Here is a 25,912-nt window from a genome sequence, read left to right as displayed (position 1 = left end):
GTTTTTACATTTATATATCAATTCTAGCTTTTATTCGGTTGGTAATCAGAGTATCTAGCTAGCCCTTCTGATCAGAAATGGAGCTCTTTTTTTTTAAATACTGGAATCAATTTGCTAATACTTTATGAAGGATATTTACATTCGTATTTGTCGATGAGACTGATCAGTAATTAGGGTGATATTATTTGTCATCCACACTGAGACAATTTTGAGAATGAAAGGGAGTATAATATTTTTCCAGGCTTGTGGCATAGAGATTGGTTATAGTACTGTTGGCTGGCATCATCAGGATTTATGAACTGCCTAATCATTTTGGCAAGGAATGGAGGTAAAGATAGGAGGTTTTCCAGTAATTAACCTAGTTAGGATTCAGACTTACCCTGTTGGTTTTGCAACAGTTATTGTACTATTCTATATATCTGACTGGTTATATGTTGAATGAAATTACACAGAGAAAGAAGGATACAGACCTGGATTTGAATGTCTGTCTTTGTGACTTAATTATATAATCCTTAGGTAATGACCTAACCCCTCTGATCTCTTTTCCCCATCTGTGTAATGGAGATTATAATGCCTACCTGGTAGGAATATTATGAAAATTAAAGATGAAAACACGCAGTATGTTCTTAGTACATAGTAGATTTCTCTTATGTTAGCTTACCTCCTTCTTTAGTCCCTGTTGCAAATTATCCTGTGTATTTGGTTTTCAAAACAAAGGTTGCTTTTTCCCTTGTGACTTAAGGTTGAAATCTTCCCAACTTCTCCCCTGTTTAGTTTGGATCAGAGAAAATTTCCCACTATGCCCTCAATTATATGCATGTGGCACTTGGATAATTTAGGAAGGTATAGAAATTGACAGTAGCAAAATTTTGACCAAAGGAAATAAATTAATGCTTACGTTATATAAAATGTATAAATTATCAATGAATTGAAAAGGTAAAATATGATTATCCTTAAAAGCTCAGATGTAAATCTTCTTAGATAAAGCAAAGCATACTTGACTTCTTATATTCTCACAATCCTTTAACAGGACTTCATTGACTTAACTAGAGAAACCAGACCAAGGGCAAAGGATCGCAATGGACTCTGTGTGATTGACCTGACAAGAACTGAGGAAGAAAACAGACCTATCGCCACTCTTGACTTGACTCTAGAGCCTGTTGCTCCTTCCCAGAAAGAGCCAGCCAGTCTTCAGACATGTGCCAGCCTCTCCAGCAAAGAGGTGACAGAAGGGCGGGTAGACAGAAGCTCTTGGCCTACAGCACGGAGAATCATTAATAGCGATCCTGTGGATTTGGACCTTTTGGAAGAAACCACATTTGAAGGTCCACAACTCCCTACATCCATCAGTGGGGACTCTGTTTATCCAGCAGAGCCAAATTGTAGCTCAACATCATTCAAAGGTGACCTTGGCTTCTTGGCAAGCCTACAGCTATCTTCAGATATTTGCTCCCTCTCCCCAACAAGCAATCAGAAAGCACCCTTGCCATGCCCACAGCAAGATGTGCCTTGCCCATCTCAAGCTTTGCCATGCCCACTGCGAATCTTGCCGTGCCCACTGCGAGCCTCACCATGTCCACCACGAGCCTCCTCATGCCCACCACGAGCTTTGTCATGCCCATCACAAACCGTGCAGTGCCAAGTACAAGCTTTGACTCACCTGCCTCAAGAAGTTCCATGCCCTTCTCGAGATACGCCATGCCAGCAGAATGTGCCAAGCCCACCTCCAGACTCATCGTGGCAACCTCAGCACTCACCTGACCCACCTCAAGCCTCACTGTGCCCACCTCAAGACTCTCGGGGCCTACCTCAAGATGTACCAGGCCCACCGCAAAGCATACCTTATCCACAAAATGTGGCACATTTACAAAATGTGCCACAGTCATCATTTGATGTGCCACAGTCACCAAGACACATGCCACAGTCACCAGCAGATGTGCCACAGTCACTAGCAGACGTGCCACAGTCACCAGAAAGTGTGCCGCATTCCCCTGGAGAAGTCCCAGACTTCCCAGGAGATATGGTCCATTCACCTGGAGACATGCCATGCTTGCCAGGAGACATGCCACACTCACTTGGAGACTTGCCTCACTTACCACAAGACAGGTCTTACTCTCTCCAAAATGATATACAGAACCATGACACTCCTATGGAAGTCTCAGCTCCATCCTCACCAAGGTTCTCTCCCAGCCCACAATCTCAACAGACTGAAACTTCCTTACAGAAAGTTCCTTGGCTCCCCATCATGGAAACTCCAGGCAGAAAAGAGAGATCACTGTCAGAGCCTGATAACCCCGGGTCTGCCCAGGTACAAGCACGAACACCACAAGGTGGGTTATACAACAGACCATGCCTGCATAGACTGAAGTACTTCTTACGACCTCCAGTGCATCACCTCTTCTTCCAGACACTAATACCAGATAAAGACACAAGAGAGGTGAGCTAACATATCTTCCCCAAGAAATTAGGTGTCCTCTGTATAGGCCTTGCATGAAGTCATTATGCTGTAAGGAGTCCATGCATGAGAGAACAGGCCCAGGATAAATTTGAAATTTTTATCTTTCCTCTTGTGGAATCATCTAGTGTAGAGTCAGACCTGGGTTCAGATTTCAGGTAGCAATTGGCACTGTAGAAGTCACTATACCTTTCTGAGCCCTAGCTTTCTTAGATGTAAAATGGAGATAAGAACACTCATCACAGGATGATTAAATGACATAACATATATAAAGTGCCTATTAGAGTGTCTGGCTCCTTCTAGGCCTTCATCAATTACTTCTCTTCAATTCCTCTGCCTTCCCCTTCCTGATGCCCTTATTACTGCTCCCATATTACAGAGATAGTGATACTCTGGATACTTCGGTGCCTCCAAAATCATTACTTTCTGATTTGGAGGAGGAAATTAAATTTTAAGATTTTAACGGGAATGCTACTTCCCATTGGTCTTTATTTAGTTATGAGAACTAAACCAGATGCTTGTCTTAGCAGATGTAAGGAAAAAAAATTGTGTTGGGGCGCCTGGGTGGCTCAGTGGGTTAAAGCCTCTGCCTTCGGCTCAGGTCATGATCCCAGTGTCCTGGGATCGAGCCCCGCATCAAGCTCTCTACTCAGCCGGGAGCCTGCTTCCTCCTCTCTCTCTGCCTGCTTCTCTGCCTACTCGTGATCTCTGTCTGCCAAATAAATAAATAAAATCTTAAAAAAAAAAAAAAAATTGTGGCTGAGTCCTACAATATGAAGCTATTTTTTTCATTATTCATAACCTTATTGTCAACATTAAGAAGACTGGCTTGAGGTAGGACAAGAATTCAAAAGGTGCATTCTTGGAGCAATCAGCAATCCGGCATAGTATGTATCAGGCATTCATGTCGATTTGGCCTTGAAGAGTGAATTTTTTTCTCTCATTTTTATTGTTGTTACATCTTCTGATATGTTTTAGGTCTTCTTCTGAATGACTCTCCCCAGCCACTAGCTCATTCTCTTTTTTCCTGTGGGTATGCCTGGTGATACATCAGGCCATTATAAAGAGCATTTGGGGGATTTTAGAGAGGTAGTGTTTCCCTAGTCAAGGCTGTAGTGCTTTGTAGGTGCTGCACAACTAGAGAAGCCACCAGTAATGTAAATGGGGATGCCACATTCCCTTTCTATGTAAACATAGCTTAGGTAAAAAGATGGCAGTTAGGCCAAACAAAAGGGATTTTTTTGTCTCAGTTTCTTACTTTAAAGAACCCTGGCCATCTAGCATTCACCTGTAAATCTTTTCTGTCTCTCCCATGATTTCTTTTGGGCTTTTAATAAGTACTTCTTCACTAGGTCATTTTCACCCAGAACTTCTTAGCCAGTCCCCATGCTGTCGCATACCATTAATTGCCCTTAAATCTTCTGAGTCTTGGTTTAGCTCTAAAATAAGTCATAATGAGCATATCATAAAGTTGTTTGACTTAAAAGTAAACACATAAAGCACAGGGTCGCCTGGGTGGCTCAGTCATTAAGTGTTTGCCTTTGGCTCAGGTCATAATCTGGGGGTCCTGGGATCAATCCCTGAATTGGGGTCCCTGCTCCTCCGGAAGCCTGCTTCTCCCTCTCCACTCACCCTGCTTGTATTCTCTCTTTCGCTGTCTCTCTCTGTCAAGTAAATAAAGTCTTTAAAAAAAAACAGAAACAAAACCAAAAACACATAAAACACAAAGTCGCCTTTCAAGGCCTAAAGAAATGTTTTATAAGTATTCGTGCCCCTTAAGTATATGGGCATCAAAAGATTTTGTAAACTTTTATCTATTTGTAGATGTCCCCATTTGTAGGCAAGAAATGAAAAAGTTCAAATATAGGTAAAGTGCCTCACAAGTAAAATAGTCACCAAAGTAAGATTTTTTTGTTTTTCTCTTCTCTGTCTCTTAATTTTCATTACCTGCCAGATACAGTATTGGTCTTTGGTCAGTTTATTTAATATAAAACATTTTAAAACAAATAATTACTTATTGTGCTATCAGTCAGCATTTATTATTGTTAATAATTTTGGTGTATTTCCTGCTAAGTTGCCTTGTTATACATAAGCATTTTAAATTTTTTAATAATGGGGATTTTTAACAAAAATATAGTTATTTTATTTTATTGTTTAAAAAGAAGTGTGAATTTAGAGGGTAGATCTGGGGTTATATCACCCCATATGTGAAATCAGGTTCTGCCATTTGCTACATGCCAAATGGTTACTCTTTAAATCTCTTTCCTTATTTATAAAATAGGAATAATAATATGTACTTATTAGGTTGTTAGAATTTAAGTGAGGATAAGTCAAATGTTCAAAAATTATTCTTAATTGTTACTATATTCCAATATCAAAAAACTTTTTAACTTTTTTCCTCTGATTGTGAAACTAATATGTATCTATTATGGAAAAATGCAAAAAAAGCATATAAAGGAAAGTCATTATTCCACCCACCACCCAGAAAATAGAAAACCACTTTTCACATATTCTTTACCAATCTTTTTAGATACTTACTTTTAGGGGGTGTAGGGGAAGTAACTTAACATTTACTGTTGACAGTAAATCAACTAAATGAGATTCTTTTTTAACAATAAAACATATTTAAAACACCTTTCTTCACTCTCTATTTCAGTATCTGATATAGTATCATAACTACCCCTAACTATCTTCTCACCCTCACTCCGAAATCAACTTAGGCTAGCTCTTGACTCTTTTGTACTTTCTTTTCTATGCTATATTTTAGCACAGATGCAATCATATTATATGTACAACTTCAAATTCTTATTTTTTAACTTAATATTATTTTCCCATGTCCTTAAAAGTTTTTTAGATAAGGTTTTTCAGTCTTTTTCTTTTTTAATTATGAATATTTCAAATGCATGGAAAATTTTGCTGTCTTCAACCTGTTTCAGAACCTTTTGTTTTTATGTCTGTAGAAACCTATCCTAATTTCTTTCTTTTTATCTCTACAGAGTAAGGGTCAAAAATTAGAACCCATTCCTCATCGAAGACTAAGAATGGTAACAAACACTATTGAAGAAAATTTTCCCCTGGGGACTGTGCAGTTTTTGATGGACTTTGTGTCACCCCAGCATTACCCACCCAGAGAAATTGTGGCTCACATCATCCAGAAAATCCTGCTCAGTGGCTCCGAGACCGTGGATGTCCTAAAGGAGGCCTATATGCTTCTCATGAAAATTCAACAGTATGAACCTTAGATGTTGGTGACTCTCCTAGGGAACCTGGACTCAGGGCACAGCTTTCTCTTGCCTAAGCTTGACTCAGCTAACCATTCAAGAGTGTGACTTAGTATGTCAGTGTTATTTGGGTTGCAAGTGACAGGAAACCCAATCCAAACTAGCTTTAACAGCAGATAACAGAGAATTTGATTATTCATGTTACTAGAAACCTAGGAATAAGATTTAATTCAGTTCAAAATTGTTACCAGGATCCATTTTTCAGCCCTGCTTTGCTCTCCTTTTCAGGATCTACTTAGTAGTCTTTTCAGCTTCCAGCTTTTATGAGACAGAGAGTCCACTTCCTTTATAATCACACAAGATTTCTGAAGTTGAGTCTTGTAGGCTTTATTTGCCATAACATAGGACATGAGCTCTTTTTTTAAACCAATCACTGTGAACTGAAGGATAGAATATCATGATTGGCTAAATATGCTTCATAGGCTTCATCATAGGATCCTAGTAGATAAAGCTAATGGGCTAGAGTAATAAAGTATTGATTTCTTCAAGGCAAAATTGGGTTACTAGTGCCTTCCAAAAGAGAAGTGGTTAGTGAAAGTTCCACTACCCTCAGGTGACATGGTATCATGTCAAAGGATAGGCAAGAGTAGTGAGAATAAAAGGAGGTTTCTTGTTTCTGTCATCTTCCACATCCTATCCCCTCTTCCACTGAACTCTCCAGAATTCTAATTGGTGTCATTTGACTTTCAGGCTACATCCAGCTAATGCCAAGACAGTGGAGTGGGACTGGAAGCTGCTCACTTATGTCATGGAGGAAGAGGTAACGTAATAATTATGAAGGTGTGTCTTCTGCACAAGTCTTAATTAGAAACAAAAGTGATGGCAAATCTAGTAGTAAAGTCTTTGACCTTATTCCCCCTTGTACTCCCATCCCCACCAAAAAATCCCTATTAAAATGGTATATGCTGTCTTTTTTTTTTTTTAATATTTTATTTATTTATTTGACAGAGAGAGATCACAAGTAGACAGAGAGGCAGGCAGAGAGAGAGAGAGAGGGAAGCAGGCTCCCTGCTGAGCAGAGAGCCCGACACGGGACTCGATCCCAGGACCCCGAGATCATGACCTGAGCCGAAGGCAGCAGCTTAACCCACTGAGCCACCCAGGCGCCCCTATATGCTGTCTTCTAATTCAAAATTAAGTACATTCACTTATCCCTCCAGTTCTTAAGATTCCATTAAAAAGAATAGTAAAGGAATAGATAAAGATATAAATCCATGGCAATGAAGATAAGGGGAAGGGCAACAGATCTGAATGAAAACTAAAAGAACTAAAGGAAATGTAAGATTGTCACTGGTGAAGCTAGGCAGAGAAAGCCACAGGCTATAATACATGCAGCCAAGGAGTGAGGAAATCTACCCTTTAGAGCAGAGAGTTTTCAACTCAGAAACACAATATATATAAGAGGGTTGAATTCAGAGATAGGCCATAACTTTGTTAAACTTTGTTAAACTTTGTTAAAAGTTTGTAGATAGAACTGGCAACCTCTCCATTCTTGAGTACAGAAATTTCAGTCATCAGGCTACTTAATTTCAGGGGGAAAGTCAGAGGATCAAAAACATTGAATGAACCATTTGTCATAAACGAAGGCACCTAGTATAGAGTTGGTATTCCAGAAAAACTCTTCTGCATTCTGATTTCTAGGGATCCTTAAACTTAATTGCCAGCTTTCTGTCTGCTCACCCAAAGCACTTGGATGGAACAAATTACTTTCAACTTAGAATTCTAAACTCAACCAAACTATTATTCAAGTGTGAGTGTAATATAAAGACATGTAGGAACTTGAAAAAATACCCCCACGCCCCATTTCTTTGGTTACCTAAATAAAGGTATGCATCAAAAGAATGAGAATGGAGGAGTAATAAAGAGGGAGGCACAGGATCCAGAGAACACGAGATCTCTCCTAAAATTATGTTGATAGTAGACCTAGAGAGCATTCAGTCCAGATTAGAATAAAATAACGTAGGACTTTAAGAATTATCTGGGAAACATCACCAAGATCATAGACAAAGTTGCTCCAGGCTATTATTCTCCAATGGAAATGCCAAATTAAGACAAATATATGGACCAGTATACTTCTGTGAAAACTCTGGAGATAATTGAGAATCTCTAGTACCCAAGAAAATGCATAATCAAGAAAGGACTCAATGAAAAGAGTAGGAAATCAGGGTTATTTTGTGTGTCCATGCCCCTTCTCTACACACTGTAGCATGGTGCAACTGGTAGAAAACCTCACACACCCCAGCTCCTCCCTCAGGGTGGAAACAAAAGAGTGGACTTTGAGTCCAGTGCCCTGGCTTGTTAGGAAGCTGCCCAACGGATAGTTTTTGTCTCTCATGACTCAAATCACTGATGGGAATAGTGGTATAATTTGAAAGCTGCTGAAAAGAGAGGTGAGCACTGCCACATGTTAGAGCTTCAGGAATTTTGTTGTTCCACAGGCAAGTACCAGGGGAGCAAGAGGCGGCATTCCTGAGAAGAAACAAAGGCAAGCCATTTAGGAAATTAAGACAGATAAAAGCACAGATACAAGCCCAATGAAAACATATCTCCAGGAAAGTTCTGAGAAAATCCAGAACCTTTATTCAGGCTAATTGGTGAAGATCTCACCCTGCATGAACTCAGTGAATAGACTGAGAAGGGTGTTTGTTTTTTCCAAATGCTTAAGCCTCAACTAAAGATTACAAGGCATATGAAGAAACTGGAAATTATGTCCCAGTCAGAGGAACAGAATAAAACTCCAGAAACCAACCATAAAGTAACACAGATCTCTCAACTCCCTAACAAAGAATGTTTTTAAACTATCTCAAAAATGTACAAGGAGGGGCGCCAGGGTAGCTCAGTCAGTTAAGCGTTCAACTCTTGATTTTGGCTCAAGTTGTCATGGGATCAAGCCCTGCAACAGGCTCTGTGCTCAGCACGGAGTTGGCTTGGGATTCTTTCTCTCCCTCTGCTCTTGCACTTCCCTCCTTCTCATGCATGCACACGTGTGCACACACTCTCACTCTCTAAAATAAATAAATAAATCTTCTTAAAAAATGCACAAGGAGCTAAAAGAGAACAGGGATAGACAACTAACTGAAGCATGAAAATGATGCATGAACAAAATGAGAATATTAAAAAACTATTAGAAAGAATCAAACATACTCTGGAGTTGGAAAGTATAATAACTGAACTAAAAAATTCACTAGAGGAATTCAACAGCAGACTTGACAGGCAGAAGAAAACAGTCAGTGAACTTGAAGTAAGGTCATTTGAAATCATTGAGACAGAGGAACAAAAAGAAAAGAAAATGAAGAAAATTGAAGAGAGCCTAAGGGACTATGGGACATTGTTATATCTTACAGCTGTATTAAATCTTTTAATTAATATATAATGTACTTCTTTGTCCATTGCAACATTTTCTGATTTAAAGTTTATTTTGTCTCATATTAGTACAACCACCTGTGTGTTTTGGTTACTGTTTCATGGAGTATCTTTTCCCATTCTTTCACTTTCAACCTACTTATGTCTTTTGATGTAAAGTGAGTTTCTTGTAGAGAGCATGTAGTTGGATCATGTGTTTTTATCTATTCTGCTAATCTATGTCTTTTGACTGGAGAGTTTAATTCATTTACATTTACAGCAATTACTGATAAGGAAGGATGCACTTCTGTCATTGTGTTGTTTTCTAAATGCCTTTAGAAATATTTACAATCGTAAATATTTATGTACCTAATGATCCCAGCGTCCTGGGATCGAGTCCCACATCGGGCTCCTTGCTCAGCAGGGAGCCTGCTTCTCCCTCTGCCTCTGCCTGCCATTCTGTCTGCCTGTGCTTGCTCTCTCTCCCTCTCTCTCTCTCTCTGACAAATAAATAAATTAAAAAAATCTTTAAAAAAAAAAAAAAACCACATGATCATCTCAGTTGAGGCAAAAGATGCATTTGACAGAATTCTACACATTTCATCATAAAAACTCTCAACAAACTAGGAATAGAGGGAAACTATCTCATAAAAGTACTATATGGCCCACAGGAAACATCATATTCAGTGTTGAAATATTGAAGCTCTTCCTCTAAGATTAGGAATAAGGTAAGGATACCTACTTTTGTCTCTTCTATCCAACATAGTATTGGAAGTTCTAACCAAAGCAGTTAGGCGAGGAAGGGAAATAAAAGACATCCCAATTGAAAAACAAGAAGCAGAATTATCTCTATTCATAGACAACATGATCTTATATGAAGAAAGCCCTAAAGATTCGACACAGAAAAATTGTTAGAGCCAATAAATAAATTCAGCAAAGTTGCAGGATACAAAATCAAGACACACAAATCAATTGCATTTCTGTATACTAGCAATCTGAAAAGGAAGTTAAGAAAACAGTTCTATTAACTAAAGTATCAAGAACAGACTTAGGGGTGAACCTAACCAAAGAGATGAACAATTTGTACACTGAAAACTATAAAACTTTACTGAAAGAAAATAAAGACATAAATAAATGATAAGATATCTCATGCTCAGAGACTGAAAGAATTAATATTGTTAAGATGTCAGTAGTACCCAAAGTAGTCCACAGAATCAGCACAGTCCCTGTCAAAATCCCAACAGGACTTTTTGCAGAAATAGAAAAATCTATCCTAAATTCATATGGAATTTCAGAGGACCCTGAGTAGCCAAAACAACCTTGAAAAAGGAGAACAAAATGGGACTATTCATACTTGTTGATTTTATTTTATTTTATTATTTTAAAGATTTTATTTATTTATTTATTTGACAGATGGAGATCACAAGTAGGGAGAGAGGCAGACAGAGAGAGAGAGGAGGAAGCAGGCTCCCTGCTGAGCAGAGAGCCCAATGGGGGGCTCGATCCCAGGATCCTGGGATCATGACCCGAGCTGAAGGCAGAGGCTTTAACCCACTGAGCCACCCAGGCGCCCCAATACTTGTTGATTTTAAATATAAAGCTACAGTCATCAAAATAGTGTGGTACTCTCGTAAAGACAGACATACAGACATACGGAATAAAATGGAGAAACCTCCCCCCCTAAAAATTTTTGTGAGTATGGCCAAGTGATATTTATCAAAGGTGCCAGGACCATTCAATGGAGAACAGATAGTCTCAACAAATGGTTTTGGGGAAACTGGATAGCCATATGCAAAAGGATGAAGTTGGACCCTTCTCTAATACCATATACAAAAATTAACTCTAAAGGGAATGAAGATCTCTGACATTAGACCAAAAATGATAAAACTGTTAGGAGAAAATATAGCGGAAAGCTTCATGACATTGGATTTGGCTTTGTTTTCTCTGGTATGACACCAAAGACATGAGCAAATAAAAAAATAGACAAATGGAGCTATTTAAAAGTTTAAAACTTCTGTGCATCAGAGAACACAGGAGTGAAAAGACAGTCTATGGAATGGGAGAAAATATTTTAAAGTCACTTATCTGGGGGTGCCTGGGTGGCTCAGTTAGTTAAGCATCTGCCTTCAGCTCAGGTCATGATCTCAGGGTTCTGGGATCGAGCCCACAAAGTTTAAAACTTCTGTGTATCAGAGAACACAGGAGTGAAAAGGCAGTCTATGGAATGGGAGAAAATATTTTAAAGTCCCATATCTGGGGGTGCCTGGGTGGCTCAGTTGGTTAAGCATCTGCCTTCAGCTCAGGTCATGATCTCAGGGTTCTGGGGTTGAGCCCACATCAGTCTCCTTGCTCAGCAGGGAACCCATTTCTCCCTCTCCCTCTGCCTGCTACTGCCCCTGCTTGTGCTCGCGCGCTCTCTCTCTCTCTCTCTCAAATAAATAAAATATTTTTAAAAAATCACATCTGAGGGGTGCCTGGGTGGCTCAGAGGGTTAAAGCCTCTGCCTTCGGCTCAGGTCATGATCCCAGGGTCCTAGGATCGAGCCCTACATCGGGCTCTCTGCTCAGTGGGGAGCCTGCTTCCTCCTCTCTCTCTGCCTGCCTCTCTGCCTATTTGTGATCTCTGTCTGTCAAATAAATAAAAAATCACATCTGATATTAATATCCAGAATATACAGAGAACTCCTATAACTCAACAACATTTAAACATTTCACTACAAAACTGACAGAATTAAAGGAAAAATTCAACAGCAAACTAACCTGATTTTTAAATGGGCAAAGGACTAGAATAGACATTTTTCCAAAGATGATATACAAATAGCCAATAAGCATGTGAAAGGATGCTCAACATCACTAATCACAGAAATGCAAATCAAAATTACGATGAGATATCATTTCACACCCATCAGAAAGCGTACCATTAAAACAAAAATTTTTAATGAAAATAAATAGTGGCAAGGATGTAGAGAAATTAGATCACTTGCCCACTGTGGGTAGGATCATAAAATAGTATAGCCCCTGTGGAAGATTATATAGTATTTCTTCAAAAAATTAAAATAGAATTACCATATAATCCATTAATCCCACTTCATATATTCCCACGGGTATATATGTAAAAGGATTGAAAGAAGGGTCTTGAAGAGATATTTGCACACCCATGTTTATAGCAGCATTATTCACAATAGAAGTGGAAGTAACTGAAGTGTCCATCAACAGATGACTAGGTAAATAAAATGTGGTTTATACAGATAAGATGAAACAATAATTTTGCTTTAAACAGGAAAGAAATCCTCCCATATGCTACAACATGGATGGTAGCATAATGAAGACAAAATACTAAGTGAAATAAGCCAGTTACAAAAAGTGTATAATTTGAGGTACCTGAACTGTCTATAGTACTTATATTAATATAAAAAAGAAATGGGAGCACCTAGGTGGCTCACTTGGTTGGGTGTCCCAACTGCTGCTTTCACCTCAGGTCTTGAACTCTGGGTTGTGGATTCAAGCCCTGTATTGGGCCCCATGTTGGGCTCTGTGCTGGTCGTGGAGCCTACTTAAATTTAAAAAAATTTTTTTTAAGCAAATAGAATGTTGGTTACCAGGGTCTAGGGGAAGGGAGAAAGTGGGTGTTATTTTTCAATGCATGTAGAGTTTCATCTTGCAAGATGGAAAAGTTCTGGAAATCTGTTGCACAATTATGTGAATTTGCTTAACAATACTAAACTGTACACTTAAAAATGGTTATAACAGTAAACTTTGTTACATGTTTTTTACCACAATTTTTAAAAAATTTACAAAGAAAACAGGAAATAAATGTTTCCAAGACAGTAGAGATACAGGAAGTCTCATGTAAATTGCTGGTGGGAATGTAAATGGTACAGCCACTTCAGAAAACAGTTTGGCAGTTTCTTTAAAAAATTAAAAATAAGCTTTTCATATGACCTAGCTCTTCCACTTCCAGATACTGACCCCCCCAAATGAAAATATATGTCTAATAAAGGCTAACATGTGAATGTTCATAGCAGCATTATTCATGATAACCAAAAAGTGGAAACTGGCCAAATGTCCATCAGCGGTTGAATGGGTAAGCAAAATGTGCTGTATTTGTACATGGGAATACTATTCAGTAATTTTAAAAAATGAGCTCTTGATACATGCTATGACATGGACAAACCTCAAAATAAATATTAAACTAAGTAAAAGGAAGCCACGTACACAAGGTCACATAACTGTATAATTCTGCGTATATGAAATGTCCAGGAGGGCAAATCAGTAGAGCCGAAAGTAGAGGAGTGTTTTTACTTGGGGCTAGAAGTGGGAATGGGAATTAACTGTAAACAGGCATGAGGGATCTTATTTCAGTTACGAAGATGTTCTTTTTTAACATTTATTTATTTTTTTTTTAATTTTTATTTATTTATTTTTTTAAAAGATTTTATTTATTTATTTGTTAGAGAGAGAGAGAGTGAGCACAGGCAGACAGAGTGGCAGGCAGAGGCAGAGGGAGAAGCAGGCTCTCCACAGAACAAGGAGCCCGATGTGGGACTCGATCCCAGGACGCTGGGAACATGACCTGAGCTGAAGGCAGCTGCTTAACCAACTGAGCCACCCAGGCGTCCCAACATTTATTTATTTTAGAATGAATGAGCACTCATGAGTATGGGGAGAGGCAGAGGGAGAGAATTTTCAAGCAGACTGCACACTGAGTATGGAGCCCATCATGGGGCTCAATCTCATGACCTATGAGATCATGACCTAAGCTGAAACCAAGAATTGGACACTTAACCAACTGAGTCACCCAGGTACCCCTATGAGGATGTTCTAAAAATTGATGCTCGTAGCTGCCAAACTCAATAAACTTACAACAAATCATTGAATTGTACTTTTAAAATGGGTAAATTTTTGAGGTTTTATAAAGTTTTTTAAAAATGAAAAAAATTGGAAAAGACAGGTATTCTCAAGATTCAACACCATTCTTGAGGAGAAAAGTGTTCACTGTAGGCAGTGTACAAAGAACAAAGAAAGAAACTTTGGGAAAAACAAAAAGCTTCAGAAGAAAGGAATGATTTTCTTAGTATACCATTATATGGATTTCCATCATCAGTCCATGGAAGACTGCTAGTCCCCACATAAAGAGCCTTGTAACCCAGATGTTTCTCTCAAAAGCATAGCCAGCAGTCTCTCTCCTGTGCCGTAGTAAATAATTTTAACATAGTATTCATACTGTAAACACTATTTATTTATAATATTTAGAATCAAATTATATACAAGGCATAAAGGAATTTTATTAGCCTTGACAGTGGAAAACAGAAAAGCGTAGAAGATAAAGATTAGGGGATGTAAAGGGATAGGATCTCTGAGAATAGTAGGGTTGCTACAACATCTTTATCTCTATCCCAAGTGGGGAGTCAAGAGATACTATCTATAGATGTTGGAACATAAGTTGAGACAGTTATTTTAGGAAGAGAAGCAGGAAAGTGGCATAGTGAGTTAAATCCTTATCTAGCACAGCAGAAGCCAATAGGTATTGTCTAAAGTTAATAAATCAAGAAATAGTGATAAGAGCATCTTTTTTTTCTTTTTCTATTTGACATTGTCCCTTTTTAAATTAACATATAATGTATTATTTGTTTCAGGGGAACAGCTCAGTATGAGTCATGGCTTAACACAATTCACAGCACTCAACATAGCACATACCCTCCCCGATGTCCATCACCCCACTACCCCATCCCTTCCACCCCTCTCCACTCCAGCAACCCTCAATTTGTTTCCTGAGACCAAGAGTCTCTTATGGTTTATCTACCTCTCTGGTTCCATCTTGTTTCATTTTTCCCTCCCTTCCCTGTCTTGTTTCTCAAATTCCTCAAATCAGTGAGATAATATGATAATTGTCGCCCTCTGATTGAGTTATTTCACTTAGCATAATACCCTCTAGTTCCATCCACATTGTTGCAAATAGGAAGGTTTCAGGGGGTTTTGTGGCTGCATAGTATTCCATTGTGTGTATGTGTATATATATGTATATGAAAATACATACATACCACCTCTTCTTTATCCATTCTTCTGTTGGTGGACATCTAGGTTCTTTCCACAGTTTGGCTACTGTGGTCATTGCTGCTATAAACATTCGGGTGCACGTGCCCCTTCGGATCACTACATTTGTATCTTTAGGGTAAATACCCAGTAGTGCGATTGCTGGTCATAGGATAGCTCTATTTTCAACTTTTTGAAGAACATCCATGCTGTTTTCCAGAGTGGCTGCACCAGCTTGCATTCCCACCAACAGTGTAGGAGGGTCTTTTTAGAGATGATTAGGTTAACTTCAGAAGAAAGAGTTTAAAATTTTCCTCTAAGGTACTGCAGTGGGGCAAGCAGTAGTGGAGAGTGAGTGGTGTTAGTGGAAGACTTCCATCATACAAGTCCTTGATTTTTAAAAAATCATTTGCACCAATTAATAAAGATAAGAGAAAAAATACACACATTTGGAAGACAAGGTTATCCATCCCCACCTCCTCTTTAAAAAGAAAAAAATTATTTGTGCTTACCATGCCTGCTGACTAAACCATACCCTAGTCCCTGAGTATATATTCTCAGAGTATACACCTACCCTGTAGTGTTTGAAAAGCTTAAGAGTCCAGCAATGGTTTAGGGCCTTGTTCTTTGAATTTTCAAAGCCTGAGCTCATGGACCTGGGTCCCAGCACTTGTCTCCCAGTAAAGGGAAACCAACAAATGGTGTATGTCTGCCTGGTGTGTCACAGGTCCTTACAGTGATTTTGGTATGGTTATGGTTATCACCACGTAAATCACAGAGACACTGAGACTAAGAAGGACAAGTTGAATAAGGTATGGATCTGAGTTAAAAACGTCAGGCAAAAATAAATACGTAAGGTCTGTGTGCCATCAAAGCCCACATTCTTACCTACATCAATTGGGCTTTCTCAGTTAGGATCATTTCACTGTAACAGAAAACCCAACTTAGACTTGCTAGAACAATGAAGATATGCATCAGCTCACATTACTTGAAGTTTAGCAGTGGTATGGACATCTTGACTGCTTGATCAGCAGCCCAGTAGGGTCATTTAGGAACTAGTTTTTGTCTCTCTGTTCTGATAGCCACAGTTTGGGGTTTATCCTGAGACTGATAGTCAAGTTCAGTGAGAGACTGACTTTTTTTTTTTTTTTTAAAGATTTTATATATTTATTTGACAGACCGAGATCACAAGTAGGCAGAGAGGCAGGCAGAGAGAGGAGGAAGCAGGCTGCCTGCTGAGCAGAGAGCCCAATGCGGGGCTTGATCCCAGGACCCTGGGATCATGACCTGATCCCTGCTGAAGGCAGAGGCTTTAACCCACTGAGCCACCCAGGCACCCCGAGAGACTGACTTCTCATGGCTATCCGTCTCTTAAAATTAGGAAGCCTATAGTCCTAAGGCTCCAGGCTCCAAGACTGCCCTATTTTCCCTTTTTTCTAATGATGTAGACTGCCTGCTCTCAGGAACTTCTTTTAGGTACAAACTTGTTGCCGCATGGCCTTCCCTTGGACTTCATATTTATGAGAGCCCAATACTCACTGTCATCAGGAAATGGAGAGGAAATACTTCTCTTTTTTTTCCCCCTGCAGGGACAGAATCTTCCTGGGCGAGTCCTTTTTTTGCGTTATGTGGTACAGACCCTGGAAGATGACTTCCAGCAGATCCTGAGGAGGCAGCGACAGCACCTGCAGCAGTCCATTGCAAGCACCGTGCTGTCCTGCGACAAGCAGCCCCACAATGTCAGGTAACCAGCGTCTGAGCCCCGGGGCTGACAAGAGGTTGGGAGCATAGGTGGGCAGCGACTCAAGCTTCGAGAACATTGGGGGTATGAGACTAGAGTCACTTGATAGTATAATAGGGATAGCTATTAAAACTATAGATGATCTGGGGCACCTGGGTGGCTCAGTCATTAAGCGTCTGCCTTTAGCTCAGGTCATGATCCCAGCATCCTGGGATCGAGCCCCGCTTCGAGCTCCCTGCTCAGTGGGAAATCTGCTTTCCTTCCCCTAGCCCCCCTGCTTGTGTTCCCTCTCTCTCTCTGTGTCTCTGTCAAATAAATAAATAAAATCTTAAAAAAAAAAAAAACAAAACTATAGATGATCCTATCGGGTGCCTGGGCGGCTCAGTCATTAAGCAGCTGCCTTTGGCTCAAGTCATGATCCTGGGGTCCTGGGATCGAGTCCCGCGTTGGGCTTTCTGCTTGGCAGGAAGCCTGCTTCTCCCTCTCCCTCTCCCCCTACTTCTGTTCCCTCTCTCATTGTATGTGTCTCTCTCTGTGAAATAAATAAGTAAGTATCTTTTCAAAACAAAACAAAACCTATAGGTGATCCTAAAAGAAAAATCTCTCTGTACCAGCTCTATGTTAGGCACCTCAGCCTTCGTGGTTTTTCTCAAGACCATCAGATGTTCTTTGGTGTATTTCAGAATTGTCCAGACAGCCTCAGGAGACCCAAGGGGAGATCTTAACTATGCAAAACTTCTCACAGCTTTCATAAACCTCGATTTATTTCCATATTCCTGAGTAACTCAAAATAACTTATTTGTCACTACTAGTTTCTGAAAAGTAATATATGATAATAGGTCATGTGGCTAACAATCCAGGACGAAATGGCAGCTGGGAAGCATGTATTCTTTTTTGTAGAATCAGGGCAAGAGAGAGCTTCTGGAAGTTTCAGAGCTGGGAGACACCATATCCTTTTATTAGTGGGAGAAAATGTGATTTCTGGGGTGGTGATCTCAGGCTGGAATTTTCCTCTGCGAACTACAACTCTTGCTTTTTTTGGAAATGGTTTTCACCAGACTAAAGTACCAACGTCCTTTCTTTTACCAGCATCATTGAAACTCTTCCATTCATGTTTATGTTCCCGTATGTTCTTGCATGTTTGTTAAAAATAGTATTCTATGGGCCAATGTAGGATATTAATTATTATAACTACTTTAATAGAAAAGGAGGAACCTTCATATTGTTTTGAGCATCATCCAGCTTCCCTGCTTAGTTTGCATGGCTGTATTCATTTTCCGAGACGTGGCATTTTATGTAGCTTAAATGTTAATGATTGTAGGATAGAAAACCAGTAAGTAGAGAATCTACAAAAAGCACAGAATAGCATAGTTGTGTTTTGAATGGAAAAATGACAGTTTATTTATTTATTTATTTATTTATTTAAAGATTTTATTTATTTAAAGTAGGCAGAGAGGCAGGCAGAGAGAGAGAGAGAGGGAAGCAGGCTCCCTGCTGAGCAGAGAGCCCGATGTGGGACTCGATCCCAGGACCCTGAGATCATGACCTGAGCCGAAGGCAGCGGCTTAACCCACTGAGCCACCCAGGCGCCCGAAAAATGACAGTTTAATTAATGAGAGCAACTCTAGCAACCATTCTGCTCTGTGAGCATGGGCACTGGACTGAGTGGAAGACGAGGGACAGACCTACTTGACCCAGTCATGTCAGTTGCTTTCGTTTCTACTTGCACTCTGCAGAGTGTGATCTTAGGTTTAAGGTTTAAAGATAGGCATTTGTGGCTTCATAGTCAAGCCAGATCCTCTATTTTGCTTTTTATCAACGAGCATAATCATCTGTTCAGATGGAAGAAAAACTTGTTTTTGATTCACTAAGAGATGGATATTAGATTGAGGTTGTGGTTACACAGATGTATACATATATTTATCAAAACTTACCAAGTAAAAACCTGTGTGCAATTTATAGTACATAAACCTCAAAGATGAGTTTTTGTTAATCGGAATATAGCTGATACATGTTGTATTAGATTCAGGTGTATAACGTACTGATTGGACACGTCTGTATGTTGTGCTTTGGTCATCACACTACATTGCTGTAATATCACTGATTACATTCCCTATGCTGTACCTTTCAGCCATGTGACTCATTCATTCCCTAACTGGTAGCCCGTACGCCCTCACCCCCTCCACCCGCTTTCCTCATCCTCCCACCCCTTGTGCTCTGGCAACCACCAATTTGTTTTCTGTATTTATGAGTCTGTTTCTGGTTTTTTCTTTTGTTTTCTAGATTCCGCAAATAAGTGAAATCAAATGATATCTGTATTTCTATGACTTACTTCATTTAGCGTAATACCCTCTTGGTCCATCCATGTTCTCACAAATGGCAAGATCTCATTCTTTATCCATTCATCTGTTGATGGACACTTGAGTTGCTTCCATGTCTTAGCTACTATAAATAATGCTACATAGAACATAGGGGTGCTTTTCTGAACAAAAGATTCACAGCAGCCATGTTTCCTTCTCAAAAAGGAAAGAAAGATTATTATTATTATTATTTTTATTATTATAGAAGCCTAGTAGAAACAGAAAAGGAGATGGACCTATGCATAGATGAAGGTAATAATAGACAAAACATGAGAATAAGGCAGAGTCACATCAAATCAGGTACTTAACAACATCCAGCCTCATCAGCTGGGGAAGCCCCATGGAAACAGCCAGGCTGAAGTCCCAACTGAGAATCCTGGGCAGAGCATCCTCCCCTCGGGTTAGACTTCTAACTGACCATTCCCATAAGGGCCATATTTATAGGGTAAATAACAGGGTTTGAAGTTAAATATTTGTTTGCCTACATGCGGTTTGGAGCAAGCTACATTTCCAAGTTACCGTATTTCTATATTTTCAAGGAACCTGGGCTTTGTGTGTCTGCCTCCCCTCCAGGATTCCATTCCAGGAAGCCAGCCCAGCATAGAGTGGAGGGCATGTGAGACAAGAATTGTAGCCCTTGGTGTCCAGAACAGAAGAGCCAGTTCTGACCCAGAGGCCAGAAAATGTATGTCAAACAACCAGGCTCCCAAGGCTATTCACACAGCATAAGCCTCACAAACAACATTCCTTAGCCTGCCTGTGTACATGCATGTCCAGATGGTCGGTTATGTGGGAGAAATCACAAAAATATCTATCCATACAGAACAGGTGTATGTATCTTTTTGAATTCATGTTTTCATTTTCTTTAAATGCCCAGTAGTGGGATTACTAGATCATAATGGTATGTCTATTTTTAAATTTTGAGGAACCTCCATTCTGTTTCCCCAGTGGTTGTACCAATTTACATTCCCAGCAGTGCATGAGGATTCTTTTTTCTCCACAACCTCGCGAGCATTTGTTATTTCTTGTCTCAAAGATAGTAGTTTTTAAAAAGAGGGAGAGATAGCAAGTCAGTCCCTGTAGTACCCTTTCATATGGGGCTTTCTTTTCTTTTTTAACTGTGCATACAAAGAGTAAACTAGTTCTATAAGATTTAAGAAATACACTAGTTCCCAAGTCCCTTCACCTGCATTTTCCTTTCCCACAAGGGTAATCACTTTACTCGTTTAAGTGATTTTTTGGATATTTACCTCTGTATGACTAAATAACGTGCTTGTGTTGCTAATTCTTGATTTTTCATTATTAGCTATTATTTGTTGACTTTCTACGTGAAGGATAAGAAGTTAGCTCATTTTCCTCCCTACCTCCTCCCTGACATACACATTTCCCAGCCCCCATACTATTAATTGATTTATATCATAATTTTCTTCAGATCGATACTCAATGTTTCTATTACTGGACTATGTGTGCTAGTCAGAGTTGAGCCAAGTACTAAACTATGATTACTTTTCCTTTCATTTATACCTTTGTGTTTCCTTAGAGTTAATAATTGCCTTACTTTTAGTTCCCCTGTATTCTTTGTGCATATTGGAAGTCAATCCCAAATTCTCTGGTCTAAATCTCCCCTAAAGATGTACATTTGCACTGGGTAGTCATCTTCTTCTTAAAGACCTCCTTCAGTCTGGATTTGTTGTCCTCTTTGCCAGTTTTTATCATAAATGTGAGAAATTTCCTTTAATTTACTTGTTTCTGAAGTTGCATCTTTTGTGTGTGTTTGTCCTATATCTTCTCTTTCTTGGTTTACTCCCTCATTTTGATGGATCAGTCTCCAGTAGCTTCTTTTTTTTTTTTTTTAAGATTTTATTTATTTATTTGACAGAGTTCACAAGTAGGCAGAGAGGCAGGCAGAGAGAGAAAGGGGGAAGCATGCTCCCTGCTGAGCAGAGAGCCCAATGCGGGGCTCAATCCCAGAACCCTGAAATCATAACCTGAGCTGAAGACAGAGGCTTAACCCCCTGAGCCACCCAGGCGCCCCAGTCTCCAGTAGTTTCTTAGAAATGGATGTGGGAAGTAAAATTTTTGAGATCTTATATGGCTGAAAATATTTATCTTCTCATATGTTGATTGATGACAGTATAGATATTTAGGATGGAAATAGTTTTTCTACAGAACAGTGAAGGAAATCTTTGATTTTCTTCTAGCTTCCATAATTGCTGTTAAGAAGTCATAAGTTGGGACGCCTGGGTGGCTTCAATTAAGAATCATCCTTAGGGACACTTGGGTGGCTCTGTCGGTTAAACATCTGCCTTTAGCTCAGGTCATGATCCCAGGATCCTGGGATCAAGCCCCACATGAAGCCCCACGTCAGGCTCCCTGCTAAGCAGGGAGTCTGCTTCTCCCTCTCCCTCTTCCCCTGCTTATATTCCCTCTCTTGCTGTCTCTCACTGGGTGTTGTGTAAGACTGATGAGTCACAGACCTGTACCCCTGAAACAAATAATACATTATATGTTAACTTAAAAAATAAAAATGATCCTTAAAGGGGAAGCTGGGTAGCAAGGTCGGTTAAGCATCTGATTCTTGATTTTCAGCTAGGTCATGATTTCAGGGTTGTGAGATTGAGCCCCACATCGGGCTCTGTGCTGGGCGTGGAGCCCACTTAAGATTCTTTCTCTCCCTCTCCTTCTGTCCCCATCCCATTTCTCTCCCTCTCTTAAAAAAACAAAAACAAAAACAAAAACAAAAACAAAACAAAAAAAAAACATGGGGCACCGGTAGCTCAGTGGGTTAAAGCCTCTGCCTTCGGGTCAGGTCATGATTCCAGGATCCTGGGATCGAGCCCCACATCGGGCTCTCTGCTGATTGGGGAGCCTGCTTCCTCCTCTCTCTCTCTGCCTGCCTCTCTGCCTACTTGTGATCTCTGTCTGTCAAATAAATAAAAAAAAGATCATCCTTAAAACATGACATACTGGGACGCCTGGGTGGCTCAGTTGGTTAAGCAGCTGCCTTCGGCTCGGGTCATGATCCCAGCGTCCTGGGATCGAGTCCCACATCGGGCTCCTTGCTTGGCGGGGAGCCTGCTTCTCCCTCTGTCTCTGCCTGCCATTCTGTCTGCCTGTGCTCGCTCTCTCTCCCTCTCTCTCTGACCAAAAAAAAAAAAAAAAACATGACATACTTGCCTTATCTAGTTAATTGCTCACTCCTGGTTTTGTAATCAGCATCTCTTAAGCCACCCCCCAAATTAGAGGCTGGGACCTTGACAATTACCTGCATCTAATCACACATCCATCCCCCATCACCTACTTTTGCACCTTCCTGAATCCAAAGTGATCAGCATTCTGTATGTTCATCATTTCCTTTCCATTGTTATGTAGTTTTATTATATCTAAGTGCCTATAAAGTATATGTTTATATTTTAGTTACTTCCTACTGTATATTATAGGATATCATGCTATATGTAATCTGTTGGGACTTTTATTTTTCACTTTAGATTATAGAGTACTAAGGTTTGTCCATACTGTTACTTAACACTGTAGCATACTCATTTTCAGTACTATGTAATATTCTATTGTGATTATACTTCATTTCCCTTCCATCTTCTAAAATTTCACTGTTACTGTCTCTCTTCCTTTTCTCTTCTTCCTTGTGGATTTTTAAAAGAATTATTGACTCTAGCATCAGTGGGATTTTAGGAAGGAACAAAATTAGAGTGTGTATTAAATCCACCATTTTTACCTGGGTTACCTAAATGATCTTCAAAAGTAATTTTGACTATATGAGATGTTTTTACCTTACTAACTCTTAGAGCCTTCACTCTGCATAAAGTATGACTCCATTGCACATACTGTAAACTTCAGTTATTAGCATTAGTAGATGACACCTAATCATAGAAAGCCAGCAAGGATCTCTGTGGTCATCCAGTCTAACTTTCTGTCTACTGAATGCATATTCCTAATCAGGAAGCCACGGATAGTACTCTTTGACCCCAGAGGTACCTTTCAGTAATAACTCAGATAAATGTTGAAATTTCTTTAGCTTTTGTAACCTTACTACAACTAAATGTGGGGTTTCCATTAGACTGTTTAAATATTGAAAATCACCTCAGAACCCTTTTTGTTGCCTCTGGGGAAATCTAAGGGCCTCAGAGCCCAGGTTAAGGCTGTGGTTTTGAGCACCATACAATAAGACAGAAGTTTAAGGGGCGCCTGGGTGGCTCAGTCGTTAAGTGTTTGCCCTTGGCTCAGGTCATGATCCCAGACTTCTGGGATCAAGCCCCACATCAGGCTCCCTGCTTGGCGGGGACCCTGCTTCTCCCTCTGTCCCCTCTTGTGTTGCCTCTCTCTCTCTGTCTCTCTTTGTCAAATAAATAAATAAATTTTATTTTATTTTATTTTATTTTTTTAAAAAAGGACAGAAGTTTAAACTTTTTTTTGTATCTTTTTTCTGTTGCAGGGATGTCATCAAGTGGCTGGTCAAAGTAGTAACTGAAGATGGATTAACTCAGCCCCCAAATGGGAATCAGACCTCTTCAGGAACAGGAGTCTTAAAGGCCAGCAGTAGCCATCCTTCTCCCCAGCCCAACTTGACAAAGAACACCAATCAGCTGTAAGGGGCAGGCACAAGTTTTCCTTCCCAGGGCTGTTGGGATTTATTGCTTTAGAGAACAGCAGCATTCCTTAAAGAAGTTTCCACAAAATTAACAAGCTCTTGTGACATAGGCTGGTTCTTACTAAAAACTCTCTTAGTTTGGCGACAGGCTCAATTCTAATGCCAAAGTTAAACAAGCAGATGCTTTCCCTCTCAGATGAATAGGACTTAACTAAATGAACGTAAGTTTACAAAGTTAAAGTGAAACAAAAAAAAGGGGGGGGATTCCATGAGACAGTACCAGCTCACAGCTGCTCATCACTTCAGCTGACCACTGATGGAAAAGAAGGAGTCACGGACAGTGGGTGTGCTAGCAGCCTCTAGTCCTCAAGGACCTTCGGGTCTCTCCTCCAGTCCTAGGAGAAGAATAGCAGTTTAACCTGCAGATTCTAACAGATTATAACAGCAATGGCTCAGATCAGGGAAGGTCCCATCACTTTAGACCACACTGAAAAGAGATTCCTAGCATTTCTTTTGGGGGTTGAGAGTGGTTTTGGCATTTTTTGAGAGATGCCAGGATTGTAGGATCCAGACCTGTGTCCTTGCACAAGTAACCTACTATGCCATGTCAGTCATATTGTTAAAAGCCAGTCACACTTGGCATTTCAAATACAGCATTTGGGCCTAAATGCACAGCACTGTTTTATAATCTAGTTGCACCAAACTGATTTTCATATAAGGTCTATGGGTTTTAACTAATTTAAGAGACAATCTCGTATGTAAAAGGAGAATGTTTAGAACAATAAAGCATCTGCTTGACAGAGTGGGGGAGGCCCTAAAGTTGGGTTATCCTAGAACCTCAGTATATAGACCCAAGAGAGAGACAGACACTTTTCCTTCAATGGGAGAAAAATCTTTATTATAATCTAAATTAATATTTTTATTTATTGTAAGTAAATATTACTGGAAATAAAAATAAGGCCCTCTAAAAGTCAGTTTATCATGATGTTAACAACAATAGACGCTACCATTTACTATTAATGGGTGCGTATCTGCCAATATCTCACATAGCGCTCACAACTTTATGGACTAGGTGGTATTATTCTCCCTTTTTTAGAGAGGAGAAGACTTGGGCTCAGAGCAGTTTAGTAATTTGTCAAAAGTTGACCAGCTTGTCATTGCAGAGCCACAATCTGATGCCAAAGCCCCTGGGCCACCTATTGTATTACTGACTGCAGATTTTCTGAAAACAAAGCCCTTTCTTCTGTCACAGATAATAATGCATGTTTAAAAAGGCTGGCTTCAGGCCAGGCCCACCTTTCTGAGGGGTAGCCTAGATTCTTTCTGCCACATCAGCCTGGCTTTCTCCCATATTTAGGTCTGATGAGAGAGAGGGTCACAGTCTACCAGTTGAAGCTCTGAGACTGAACTTAGTAAGAGATAATTGTAAAGGAACCAGGGACAGGAAAACCATATGGTAAATATGTATTTTCTTATGTAGCAAAGAAATGTGAATAACAGTCATTCTGGACCTGTTTTTTCATCTGGAAAATAGAAAAGTTATAGACTAGATGATCCTTAAAGTTCTCTCGGTCCTTAAGATCAGATGTTTCTGTTTTTGAATTTAAAAGTAGCTTGCTTTTCCAGCTCAACCACAGGTTCTGAGAGGTTCAGATAGTATGATCTGGCAAGAGGGATTCAGGTAGGTGAAACTGCTAAATAAAAGCACGCTGATGGCTTGAGTAGTTCTTTGTGACCTAGTGTGTGCTTCACAAGATCATTTAGTACATGGGTGGGAACCTCCCAGCTGGCCGGGTGGCTCCTGCCAGATTCTCCCACTCACTTGTGTTCTGTGTTCTGGACACAGGATTGTGTGTCAGCTGCAGAGGATGCTGTCCATAGCTGTAGAGGTGGACAGGACCCCCACGTGCAGCTCCAATAAAATTGCTGAGATGATGTTTGGGTTTGTGCTGGACATTCCTGAAAGGAGTCAGAGGTGAGTCTTAGTTTTGTTTCTGTTTTACATTCTGGGAACAGAAATTCTTTCTTTCTTTCCTTTTTTTAAGATTTACTTACTTATTTTAGAGAGAGAGTGAGCAGGGTGGTGGGTAGGGGC

At 39.9% G+C, this 25,912-nt stretch overlaps 1 protein-coding gene across 1 annotated transcript in view; it reads left to right on the top strand.

The window, feature by feature from the left end:
* The first annotated feature begins 988 nt into the window (after window positions 1–988).
* LOC111140956 (SUMO interacting motifs containing 1) overlaps window positions 989–25,912 on the top strand; it is a 49,043-nt gene continuing 24,119 nt past the window's right edge. The window contains exons 1-6 of the mRNA XM_022493231.1: window positions 989–2,437; window positions 5,452–5,684; window positions 6,427–6,496; window positions 16,700–16,854; window positions 23,662–23,814; window positions 25,664–25,792. Of these exons, the coding sequence (XP_022348939.1) occupies window positions 1,916–2,437; window positions 5,452–5,684; window positions 6,427–6,496; window positions 16,700–16,854; window positions 23,662–23,814; window positions 25,664–25,792 (1,262 nt within the window). The 5' untranslated portion in view covers window positions 989–1,915. The remainder of the gene's footprint in view (window positions 2,438–5,451; window positions 5,685–6,426; window positions 6,497–16,699; window positions 16,855–23,661; window positions 23,815–25,663; window positions 25,793–25,912) is intronic.

This window comes from Enhydra lutris, unplaced genomic scaffold, assembly GCF_002288905.1.
Source record: "Enhydra lutris kenyoni isolate GAN:26980312 unplaced genomic scaffold, ASM228890v2 scaffoldscaffold5, whole genome shotgun sequence".
Lineage (NCBI taxonomy): Eukaryota > Metazoa > Chordata > Mammalia > Carnivora > Mustelidae > Enhydra > Enhydra lutris.
Note: the sequence above shows the minus strand (reverse complement) of the source record. Positions and strands in the feature narration are given on the sequence as shown.